This window comes from Theropithecus gelada, chromosome 6 (genome assembly GCF_003255815.1).
Source record: "Theropithecus gelada isolate Dixy chromosome 6, Tgel_1.0, whole genome shotgun sequence".
In the NCBI taxonomy this organism is placed as follows: Eukaryota; Metazoa; Chordata; class Mammalia; order Primates; family Cercopithecidae; genus Theropithecus; species Theropithecus gelada.
This window is the reverse complement of record NC_037673.1, coordinates 74,910,454-74,923,808: the sequence shown is the minus strand read 5'-3', so window position 1 is coordinate 74,923,808 and position 13,355 is coordinate 74,910,454. Positions and strand designations below refer to the sequence as shown.

At 33.8% G+C, this 13,355-nt stretch overlaps 1 protein-coding gene across 3 annotated transcripts in view; it reads left to right on the top strand.

The window, feature by feature from the left end:
* The window catches only part of HOMER1 (homer scaffold protein 1), a 139,212-nt gene that overhangs the window by 70,021 nt on the left and 55,836 nt on the right, over positions 1–13,355 (top strand). For 2 of the 3 annotated variants that reach the window (XM_025388977.1, XM_025388974.1), the window contains exon 5: positions 6,714–6,853. The exons of the other annotated variant lie outside the window; for it this stretch is intronic. In XM_025388977.1, the coding sequence (XP_025244762.1) occupies positions 6,714–6,853 (140 nt within the window). The remainder of the gene's footprint in view (positions 1–6,713; positions 6,854–13,355) is intronic. 3 annotated transcript variants of the gene reach the window in all.

Below are 13,355 nucleotides of genomic sequence, written 5' to 3'. Positions count from 1 at the left end.
CTCCCAAGTAGCTGGGATTGTAGGTGTGCGCCACCACACCTGGCTAATTTTTGCATTTTTAGTAGAGGTGGTGTTTTATCACGTTGGCCAGGCTGGTCTCCCTGGCCTTAAGTGATCCGCCTGCCTCGGCCTCCCAAAGTGCTGAGATTACAGGCGTGAGCCACTGCCCCAGCCTGTTTTACATACTTTTAAAGTATACTTAAATCTGAAGTTGGAACATCTTTATGCTTAGCACTGAGACAATGGTTATAGGTTTTACAAAAGTATTACTTTTTCTTTGAACAAAGGACCTTTTACTTGTCCATCATAATCTTCCTTCAGTTGGAAGTTATACCTCCAAGTAAAGTTGATTAAATAGTTACATTTTGGTACTTTTATAATACAAGGGTTTTACTGTATGATTAATACAGAATGCCACTATTTTCAGCTTTTTAATAGTAGGCTTTTCTAAAATTAATTTTTATTTTAATTGTTTCCTACAAGTAGGATTCAGCTCTTGGCTGTTCTCCTCTGTAGTAATTGTTTCTGAACTGTACTCAGTAGCTTTTATGGAAAGGAAGAATCAGATGTTACAAATGTTTCTCTGGAATGTCAGTAGTAGCAGATTTACATGGAACTTTCTTGAAGTAAGTAGGAATTGCCTTGGAATTTAATAACTAACCAATGATGAGAACAGTTTAGAAAATTATTTATTATTTATCTCCCTTTCCACTTCTATCACCCAGCTCTATTTGGAAAACTCTACTGGTATAGAGAGTTGAATTTTTTTTTAAAATAAGAATAAAGGAGAGCACTGTTAAATATGCTTAAAGTACATATTCCCTCATAGACTAAAGGTGTACCCTGGATTGAAGCCAAAGCTCCATTATGCGTCTGTACATGCAGTGACCTGGAATAACTTTGATGATCATTTGAAACTTCTCTTGAATCTGTCTTCTCTAAGTGCTGTGAAAGTGTAGTGATACTTTTAAACATAAAGCCCCATTTAAAATTAAATGCCAGTACATTTTGGGAGCTCTAGTTCCTCTAGTGAATGATTCCAGTGTTATGAGAAGATGCAACAAACAACACATTCAGTAAAAGAGTACTCAAAGGATTTTAATAAAATTGCAAGGGATTAAGCTTTGCCATTGTAATTAGTTTCTGTTTCTCTAATCGTAACTTCCATTTTAGTTGAACTGGTCATGAACCATTATAAGTTGCTGCTAATACCTGTTCCTCTTTGGTGGAAGGAATGACTTTAAGCCTCTGCTTTGATTAAAGGAATATATAAAAGATGCTTATATTTGAAAAATACTATGAAATATAAAGAATAAGGAAATATCTTAAATTCATCACTATTTGAGAGCCAAAATATATGGACCTTAATTTATCTTATCAAAACATTTGAAGCCTAATTGTCAATTTAATATACAGAAGCCAGAGAGAATCATTTTTTAAAAAACATTTATCAGTTCAGCCAGGCGTGGTATGCACCTATAGTCCCAGCTACTCAGGAGCTAAGGTGGGAGGATTGCTTGAGCCCAGCGGTTTGAGGCTGCGGTGAGTTATTACAATCACGTCACTGCACTGCAGCCTGGGTGATAATATCTAATGTGTCTGTTCTAGTTTGAATTGTATGACCATTGGCCATGTCCACCCTACTTGATTCTCAGTGGTTTAACCCAGTCTCCTAAATTAATGCTGCCTGAAGAATGTAACATTACTGTGGAATTTAGCAAAAGAACGGTTAAGTGGGATAACTGATAATAGGTTAAAGAGGAAAATCGATAGTAGTAGAAACTTGGTTGGTCATAGCTTTCGTTTTTATTTGAGGGAGGTGTAAGAGACTGGTTAAAAGTTTGAGTCAGACAGACCTAGATATAAATTACTTTTCTGTTGCCATGTAATACACTTGGTTGTTTAATACAAGTGTGTTTATATGTTTGTAACGTGAGTATTACATTACTTATAGAATCATTGATCATCATCAATAAATATGGTAACGACACAGTGTCAGGTCATGGTTAGTAATGGGAGTTCTAGAATCTGAATTTGAAATTGGGCTCCAACCCTTAATAGTTTTCTGAGCTTAGGCAAGTCACTGTTTTTCTTCCTCTATAAAATGAGAATGAGAACAATATGTTCTTATTAGGAATATTGTGAGAATTAAATGAGGATTACAAAGTACTTAGCATATAGTAGATAATAGATAAATATTAACAACTGATGTGGTTGTAATGGGGAGGATGATGATGTAAGGCCTTAACATAGTGTCTGGCACTAACAGTTGTCTTTAAAAATTCAGATGTCTTAAGTGTATATTTATACAATATGTATTTGAAAAATACTTTGCATCAGAATTCTGCATCAGAATTCCCTGAAAGACTTGCTAAAACTCAGATTGGTGAGCTCCACTCCCAGACTTTCTGATTTAGTAGGTCTAAGATGGTACCCAAGTATTTACATTTCTAACAAGTTTCTAGGAGATGCCGAAGCTATTCCTATGTTAGATATTATATTGTAGAATATTATATATGCCTAATTCAGTTGTGAGTTTTATTTTAATTTTTTAGCCATTTACATTTTAGTCATTTCAAAGTATTTAGCCTGGTTTTCATTAAAATAACCACTCTAGTTTTGCATTCAAAATCAGTAGTTTACATAGTACTTAATTCAGTTTTACAATTATATAAATATAATTGGCATAAACAGGTTTGGGACACATACAGCTGACTCTTGGTAAGCATTTTATGCAGCTGGTGGTTGCAAAATATTCAAGCAGAGTGACAGTTAATCCACTAACCCTAAGCATCAATCAACCAGTATACTTTACATAGCGAAGGAAGAGCATAAATTAATCCAGAAAGTCAGATTATAAGAACTTCTGTGGTTGTCACAAAATGGATTTCAGAAATGGTAGCTCTGGATGGTGACCAACTAGAGGAAAAATGTATGACTGAGGATATGAGGATCTTGTTTGAGAGCTCAGCCTCATCTTCCTTTATGTATCCTTCTGCTGTCTTCTTTCTTTCCATTCTCACTGCCATGGGATCTCAACACTATTAGCTCCTCCCCCAGTTTTTCTGTCAGACCCTCTGCTCAGAAAACAGTGGTGGTTCTCATCTTTGTTTAAGTATAAAACACTAGAATGGACTGAGTCTTCCGTGAATTTTTGTTAAATGGTAAAGAAAGGGCCCTGTTTTCCTTAGGCCAACAAGGTTGAAACTGTAATGGGAATTTAATTTCAGGTTTTATTGGCGTGAAATGGAAGGTGGTAGTGATATTTGGTATAGTGGGTCATGGCAGTGCTGCTGCATACCTCCCCAGCCCACCCTTCCAATATGCAGTAGGTCGTTGATAACACTCTAAAGGCTTGTCCTAGAGTGAGGGTCAAGGTCAATTTTTTTTCTATGTGTCCCAGAATATTTCTCATTTTTTGGCTTTTGAGCCAAAATTTCATTTGTGGGTTTTATTTTAATTTTAAGTTACCCACTTCACAAATGGGTAGGAAGAGAGAATTCTTAAGAAGCATTTCCTGAATCTCACATCTGTGCTCAGGTGCCTTTTTTATAATAGGTTGCATCTGTTAGTTTTGGTTTCCTTGATATTCTCTCAGATTTGTACTTCTAAAAATATGTTTTTTCTTTAGTGCTACTGTCCTTTTTCTTACTGTAGATTATTTGTTTCGGTGGGAGTTATAGGGAGAGTTTCTCAGAAACAAAATGAGATGTAAGTGGTTTTATTTTCTCAAAGCAAGGATATAAAGTCAATAGAAAGGATCATTTGATCTGTTTTTATTTCATTTTATTTTTTGCTTTTTTTCATTTTTCTTATCAGCTTTGGGTATACACACACACACACACACACACACACACACACACACACACACACACACCAAAAAAGAATAACTGAAGTAGGGTGTTTAGGAAATTACACAAAATTTAGATTAAAAAAGAAATAGATGCTTAGAATATGTTAAATACAAAATATGTTTCAAGTACTATTTTTAGCATATGCAAAATTTCTGGAAGGTTTTACAGAATACTTTTGGCTACCTCTGGGGTAGTTGGAGGGAAAGAGGATTTCATTTTCCTTTTGTGCCCTCATGTACTGTTGGAATTTTTTCTTGTTTCTCATCAGTAAATACTGATTTTATATTTTTAAAACTGACTTTTAAAAAACCCAAGTTCTCAATTGGTTCAGAATAAAAAATTAAATTAAAAAAATAAAATACCATGCTTTGGGTGGGCTTTTTGTTTTTCATTTTAGGTATAATGACCTAGGATAACTATGCCTTTACTTAAATATAACTAATATTCAAGTTTTCTGAAGAAAAACTTGCTGCTTTGAGATGTTGGAATTGCTACAACCTCTATCCCTTTCTTTCTCCCCTTCTTAACTGGCCCCTGGGAATAGTCTTTCTACTTTAGTAGCATTAACATTTGTAGCCTCCCCAAGTTCCATGCCTCAAACCCTGCTCCCTCTTATTTCACCCTCAAAGTGACAGGAGCATTTATCCCAGAAGATGGTAACAACCAGGAGTCAAACTGCTACTGCTCTTCCTCTCTCTCTTTTGATCCTAATGTATTTTTGCACACTCTTGTCAACCAGTTCCAGCAAATCCCTGCGTTAATCCTTAATTGCTAACCCTGGTTATGCCCTTTAAGTTTAATAGGTAATTTGCTTATTTTTATTTTTATTTTTTATTTTGAGATGGAGTCTTGCTCTATTGCCCAGGCTGGAGTGCAGTGGCATGATCTCAGCTCACTGCAACCTCCACCTCCTGGGTTCAAGCAATTCTCCCACCTCAGCCTCCCGAATAGCTGGGACTACAGGCACCTGCCATCATGCCCAGCTAATTTTGTTTGTATTTTTGTAGAGATTGGGTTTCATCATGTCAGCCAGGCTGGTCTTGAACTCCTGACCTCAGGTGATCTGCCTGCCTTGGCCTCCTAAAGTGCTGGGATTACAGGTGTGAGCCACTGCGCCCAGCCGGTAATTTGTTTCTGTTATCATTTCTACTGAACTGAATCTTCAGCAATTTAACTGTTTAGTAGGTTGCACATTCAACCTTTTATTATTTTAGTTTGGCTTGGCCTGTTTTGGAGAGTAATAAGCCTGATTTGTTAATACCAGAGATTATTGTTTTATGGTTTCTTACTGGCTGGTTAAATTTTTTCTGACTAATTAATATGGTCCATAACTGACCTAGAAGTAGTCACTTTGTGATTGCTATTCCCATTATTCACTTAATAGGATTTGACTTTGTTGTAAAACATTTTTATATTGTCACATTATACTGTAGATTTTATTCGTGCATTGACTGTCAGCTAATGGAAACAAAGCAGATTTAGGAGAAAGATTTAATAAAAATGAAATTAAAGGTCAAAATAGAGGTTCTACTGAAAATTGAAAAATGGTTAAGTGATAATGTGGAATTAAGAAAGTATCCTTTTGATCTTTAACAGCTTGTATAGTTTATAGCATTATGGAACTATTAATTAAAATACTTAAATGTGAAATAAAATACATACAGCAGTATAAAACCAGAAGTCCCAAAAACGTAAGTCTCACCACATTAATATTTACATGTTTTTTTCTAGCACTTCATGTGTAACATTCTAAATGTGAAGGATATAAATATCATAATCCAGTTACTGTTTTACATTCTGATTTTTAAAAATTATATGCATTTTGCTACATTGCTCATATTTATCTTGTTTTTATTAGAGGAAATCTTGTATTTTTTTAAGTTGACAAATTATGATCATTCCTAACTACTGTCCTGTTGGGCACTTATTTTTTCCCCCCAAATATAGACAGATATTTCAATTGTGACATTTTATTGCCCAGGGATCATAAGAGGTCCACCAAGCTGCTCTTTAACAGTCTGGTTTTAGCACCTCCCCTAGTTAATAGGTCTATCAAATGACTCCTCATTCTGATTTTCAATATCAAATTTGGTTAATCCGATGGTGGCAGACGTAAGTGTCAGCTTGAGCTTCATTTTAAATTCAATTTATTTAAAATGAAATAAATTTTAATGCTATTTAAATAAATTGAAAGGCAAATCTTAATGAAAAGTAGAAATAAGACAGGAAATTTTGTGAAGAAAAGTAATTCCATTATGAGTACCAGACAAGGTAAGCTGAAATGCACTAACATCATTATAGATAATAGGTTATAGAGGCATTTCTTCTTGCTTTTCTAAGTAGCTCTCTAGGGATTGAAAAGTAGGGCAGATAAAACATGCTGCAAATTTCATTCACCCCTTTCCTCATCCTCCCCCTCTCCTCATCCACTTCTTCTCCTGTACCCCTTCCATTATTTACTTCTTCCACCAGCATCACATCTTCTTGTGTTTTTGTGCATCTTTTCTTCTGAAGTATAGTAATTCTTTGAATATCTTTTATTCTGACCAATTAGTTATATAAACCAAACATTTTTCGGTTATTTGAAACTGTTTCTAAATTGCGTTATATTTCCATTTCTAAATTGTATGTTTCAGAGTTTTCTTGTGAGTAGCCCAGCTTCAAAAACTTTTTCTCATAGCTTGCCATGAATAAAAAATAAAAATTTCTGTGTTTTATTTTTTAAGTCTTTGACTCAAATTTCAGTTGAGATTTGGTTCATCAGTTAGCATACATCAAAGGCAGTTTTAACCTCAAGATGATATTGTGTACTTTAACAAAAGTGTAACTGTTCTTTATCCTCCACCCCTTTTTTTAAAGGAATCCGCAGGTGGGGATCTTCAGTCTCCTTTAACACCAGAAAGTATCAACGGGACAGACGATGAAAGAACACCTGATGTGACGCAGAACTCAGAGCCAAGGGCTGAACCAACTCAGAATGCATTGCCATTTTCACATAGGTACAGATTCAATTCAGCAATCATGATTAAGTAAATGTGTAATGATGGAAATGTTTGGTTTCAGGAACCCTTATAGTTACAAGCTTTGAGTGAAAATTCTAGGTTGACTTTGACTTTTTTTTTTTTTTTTTTTTGCTGCTTCTGTTAACCTCAGAAATGAAATACACAAACTTTTTATTAACTTATAGTTTATAGTTGCATAGATGGACTGCAGTGAACATTTCCTTTATGTAGAAAAAGGAGCACTAGGCTAATTACAGTACAAATTGTTTTTCAGTGAAATAAAATCTTGTAAGTTGCTTCTACCTGTCTTTTAACATAGTCTCTAAAAGGCCTCCTTTATTAACCTGGTTTCTATTTTTGTGTATGTTCTTGAAGGTTGTAAGTTGGAATTTTTTTTTTTAAGTAGGCTTTCCACTCTGAAATTAAGCTTTATCATAGTCTGAGGTGATCTCATCACATGATTTCACGGAAGGAAACAGTGGGATAACTTTTAGCATGGGTTTGTTAATGTTAATAGCAGATTTATCTTTGCACACCAACTAACAGGAGATAAGTCTTCACTTGCTTTTGAATTTTAAAAGAATCTGATAACTCTGAAAACATAATTTATCCTAAATGTGTTCCAAACCAGTTACATTAATTATTATTGGCTATACTTGGTATATTTGGGATGTAAGGAGGTCTGTGCAATTGCAATCTTGCAAATGTAAAACAAATACCTATCAGTCGTCTGTTTTAAAGTTAATTTTTTATCCTTCTTTGGAAACTTTTCACTAGGTTAGTTTTAGTTAAAATTAGGAAAACAATTTTCCTTCATAGTACATTTCTTTTGGGGACCAATTAAAAAAAAATCATTTGGCATATTAAGCAAAATTGAAGTGAAGTGAGATACTCTTCAACTCTCTTTCTCATGAGAATTTTTATTTTGATTGAAATTTGTTGAATATTAAGGGCATAGGATTAAATATAGTAGAGGCTAACATTGAGAGACCTCATTGTCAGGCTGAGGAAGAAGAAAAAATTAGTTAAGGTTTTTTAAGGAATGGCCAGGTGCAGTGGCACATGCCTGTAATCCCAGCACTTTGGGAAGCTGAGGTAGTAGGATCACTTGAGGCCAGGAGTTTGAGACCAGCCTGGGCAACATAGTGAGACCCCTGTCTCTACAAAAATGTAAAAACTTGGGCCAAGCATGGTGGTGCACATACCTTTTAGCTACTTGGGAGGCTGAGGCAGGAGGATCACTTGAGCCTGGGAATCTAAGGCTGCAGTGAGCTATGATTGTGCCACTGTACTGCAGCCTGGGTGACAAAGTAAGACCTTGTCTATAAAAAACAAAAAAAGTTTGTTTAGGAATGAACAGAGGAAAACTGACTATGAGGCTATTCTAATTTGTTGCTAACAGTGCTAATAATTTTACATAAAACAGATATATTGTGGAGTTATAGATTTATTGTTTTATTGTGGTATAACCATATTTTCTGTTTATAGTTATAAAGATGACTGAACACATGAAAAATTTTAGTTCTTTCAATCTGAATAATATGTTTACATTATATCATCTTTTAAAATATGCAGTTACAAGTAAATATCGTATTAGTATGCAATTTAAAAAAATATTTTACTATGTTGAGGAAAGGAAAAATTTTCTTGCTATTAAATTAGATTTAATATATCCATTTAATAAACAGACTTACAACTTCACCAAATATAATTATATTGATTTCTTTGGCTAACACTTAAATTAAGCCATCTGTGTTGAATACTGTAGCATTTAGAAATAAGAAATTTTGTATTTAACATTTGTAAAAGCTATTTTTAGTTTACTTTATGCACCTAAAATTTTCCAATGTCTACAATTTTGTTAATCCTTGGTATTTGGAGTTACTACCTGGAATTGGTCTTCTCCATGATTTTTCTCTGTTCTCAAGAGTCTTTAATAAGAGTTGCTTTGACTTGAAGTACACAGCTGCTTTGACTACTGGAATTTGTAGATGAGTCATGGAGATACTTGACGGAGTTCTGAATATAAAACTTAACAGGTCAATTTAAGTTTTTAATTATGTGAGAGGTATTACATAATCTTGTAGTTCTTGTTGAAAAATACTTCACAGGATTTTTTAAGACATTCTCTGAACTTGTTTTGGTTTTACATTAGTCAGTATTAATCAGTATTCAGCTAGTTAGTTGACTGAAAACAAAATTTCCACCTGAGGTATAGAACATTGAGTATTTTAAGTTAATGCTAGAATCCCAGAATATCAGAGCTAGAAGAGACCTCAGAGATGATATAATCCATGATTTTCTGAACTGTGGTAGTTTGATATCAGTTTAATAGGCCATTTGTGGCTTTCTGAAAAATGAAATATAATGAAACCAAAGAGAAAACATTAGAATAAAACTCATATTGAGAGTAGAAACTGTTTCAGTAGTGTACGTATATGTGTGTGTGCTGATTATAGTGTAAAATGTCAAAGTTTGAAAGTGTGTTCCTTTGGCATGTGCAAGACTAAATCCCAGAGGTTGGATGAGTTACCTAAGTCACACAGTTCATTAGTAACAAATGTGAGTCTACAGCTCAGCTCTGATCCTGGTATGCACTGTCAGTTACAGTTCATTAGGCAAATACCCAACACAAGCACATTGTTTTGTCAGGAAGTTAGTAACTGTTCCTGTCCTAGGAGACTTATATAGAAATAAGATCCATGTTTCATGATTAGAAACAGAATATTAAAATAAATTTTATTGAAATCTAAAACTCACAAGTTTTTAAACTGGGCACACTATTATTTTTTCCCATTGCAAAGGAACACAATTAACATTTTATTTATTTATTTATTTATTTATTTATTTATTTAGAGACAGAGTCTCACTCTGTCGCCCAGGCTGGAGTGCAGTGGCTCAATCTCGGCTCCCTGCAAGCTCCACCTTCCGGTTCACGCCGTTCTCCTGCCTCAGCCTCCTGAGTAGGTGGGACTACAGGCACCTGCCACCATGCCCGGCTAATTTTTTGTATTTTTAGTAGAGATGAGGTTTCACCCTGTTAGCCAGTATGGTCTCGATCTCCTGACCTCATGATCCACCCGCCTCAGCCTCCCAAAATGCTATAAAATCTTAAGTTTTTAATGCTTAGACTATATTGTCTTCCTTCTCCAATATGTGTTTTAGCAGAAAATAATTAATAGCAAAAAAATTTTTTGCCAGTATTTCTCTGTTTTAGTTGATTCCATTTAACTGCTAAATAAGGAGCAAAATCACTAGAATGTCTACGTTCTAAAAAAGATGGGGGGGGGATGTAGGAAACAGTGATCTAGTCAGTCAGATTAATTAAGAGTTGACTGTAGTAATAGCTACTTAGCAAGCCATTTGTTCTTTTCTTAAAATTCAAATTTTATGACTAAACCTCATGAATTTGTTAATTAACATATCAAAAGCAGGTCCTGCTTTTCATTTAGCACTGAAAGTTTTACTAATGTGGTTAGTTTGTTCTTTAAGTCTTTCTTAAAAAGTTACTTAGCTTTAGAGAAATAAGATTTAAAACATTTTTAATATTTATAACTTTTTATTATAAAAATTTTCAAGCATACATCAGAGAGAAAATACTGTAATGAACTCCTATAAACATGTCACCTGCCTTCAACAGTTATGAAAAAATGGCCAGTCTTGTTTCATCTCTGCCCTCATCTACTCCTCCTCCACTGTGTTATTCTTAAAACAAATTCACAAATACTTTTCTAAAATTACTTTTAAACTTTTGAAAAACGTATTTACTAAGCTATTACAACTTTTTGTATTATACCTGATTCAGTGGCATTATAGATTACCTTGAATCATTTACTACTTTCTTTGATTTTTAGCTATGCAGCTGAACTAAATTTTAAATGTATGAGCTGCTCAGTACTCCTTAGTCAAGTGCTATACTACTGTATTATATCCTTGTCATAAACTATGCAAAAACATTCTTATTTAATAAGCTTCAGTGAATTGATACTGTTTTAGTGTACTTATTTTTAAAGTTTAGAGATGTGTAAAAAAGGGAGATCATGAGGATGAAATGTTTACTGATTTTTTTGGGGGGAAATGTTATTAAATTTTATCTAAATTGCTGTTTATCTTTTTTTTAACCTAAATGATAATGTCTTTTGAGATTGAGCAGGTATACACTTGAGAATCCTTTGAAACCAATCTTAGATTAGTTGTATATCAAGAAAAGTAGCTATATACTAATAGACTGGCATATACGTAAGAGGGAAGGTTTTGTTCTCTTTCCAGGGAGTTCTTATTTGCTTCATAGCATCAACTGTCTGGAATTCTAGAATTTACTTGTTTTTTTGTTTGTTTTTTAAATAAATAATAATAGATTTTCTAAAAAAGATTTAAAGCCACTGAAAATTATCTTGGAAATAGTTGATTTTATAGTATTCCAGTGCTGTCACAATGTAATACTGAAAACTTAAAGTTTTCATTTTGTTCATTACAATTTTTTGATCCTCAAATATGGTACAATATTGATAAATAATTGTTGTCATATTTTCAAGAGTTCAGAAAAGACATATACATTAGCAGTTTGTGAAGCTATTTTTGTACTGATAAATTTTAATAACAGTTTGATTACCTTAATAGAAAATGGGCTCTTTTAAACACTGATTATATTTAGATTCTTCTAATGTTTAGATAATGTGTTCTCATGGTGCTTCTAGAATTTATGTATTTTTGGGGATATTGCATGTACCTTCTATTCTGTTAAAGAGATTGTTTTCTGCCACATTATGTGTTTCCAACAGATAATCATTAAAGGATGTATGCAGAAATACTTCTTTCTAGCATATTAGTCTTGCTTTAAATCAGTAAAACTACAGTTTTATCACAATGTATGACATCTGTATGGGTTTACTGCATGTGTATTTATCATCAGAGTTTTAGAAACACTTTACTTTAAAACTATGACTAGGAATTTTTGTGCAATTTCAAAAACTAAATTTCCCTGGAAATTTTACATAGCATTTTAACTAAATGCTAGTTAAATACAAAAACATCAAAATAAGTACAACATTTTATATTTAACAGAATAAATGCAAACTAAAATACAAAAGGAAGTGCTTAATCTTTTTTTTTTTTCTCTTGAGATGGAGTCTCACTCTGTTGCCCAGGCTGGAGTGCAGTGGTGTGATCTCAGCTCACTGCGACCTCCACCTCCCGGTTTCAAGCCATTCTCCTGTCTCAGCCTCCCAAGTAGCTGGAATTACAGCCTTACACCACCACGACCGGCTAATTTTTGTATTTTTAGTAGAGACAGGGTTTCACCATGTAAGCCAGGCTGGTCTCAAACTCCTGGCCTCAAATGATCCCCCTGCCTCGGCCTCCCAAAGAGGATTACAGACATGAGCCACCACGCCCGGCCCTGATCTTAAATATAGTTTGGATTTACTGTACTTTTAAGATGATAAAAACAGGAAAAAAGTGATTGGCTGTTAAGAGCTCTCAGGTACTATATTCTCCACACTGTGATATGTTTCCCTTTTTCATGGATAGTAAGCAAATCTTAGATTATAGTAATAAACTAAAATAGAAGTAATTTCTGTGGATAACTTTTGTTTGGATAAAACTGTGTACTGTATATAAAGCTGGGACTTGATTTCAGAAGAAGTGACTTTATCATTGATATAATTGTAGGTGAAAATTTTAAGTTGTAGGATTCTCCTTAATAATTAACTTAAATATCATTATTCCTCCACCATCAAACCTCAAAAACTAGATTAGGTTTTTCTAGATTAACTTGAAGGCAAGGAACATTTGTGAGAGATCATAACTCAACAATTTAGAGATGTCAGAAATTTTTTACTGTAATTGTGAACAATAGTATTTTATAAGAAGTATGGTAGTAATTTGGTCATTTACACTGTTCTGCGTTCTCTGGAAACTGAGAAGCAATTTATATATTTTAAAATAAGATGAAATAAGAAATATAATTTAGTGACTGTTTATTAGCTTTCTGAATAGATACATTTACATTTTCATGTCTTGAATTTTTTTTAAGAACTAACGTTTATTCTCTAAAGATTTTGAGGAAAAAGTTAAAATTTGCTACACCATTTTGTCAAGCACTATCACTTGATATAGATTATTCACAAGAAAAAAACCGTTCTTCGTGTGAGATAAAGACATTATTAACCCACCTCCAATGGCGATTAGACCCTTCCTCTTCTTCACCTCTGCCTTACTGTTATAATTAATGGGAAAGAATGTTCATCAATCCATTCCTAGTGATCGTCAGTTTCTCTTTTCAAGAAGAGTAGCTGGAAATACAGGTGTGGTCATTTGCCATGGAATAGATTGATCCTAGATTAATTATGATCTCTTTCTTGTGGAGGGCTTAAAAAAATTCCTTTTTCCCCTCCACTTCTGTTCCTAGCCTGCTACAGTGGGGATTTCATTGGAAGGGAGGTAGGTGATATGGACAGTTTTGCTCTAGGATGTAGGAAAGAATGTTTTTTTCCTTTGG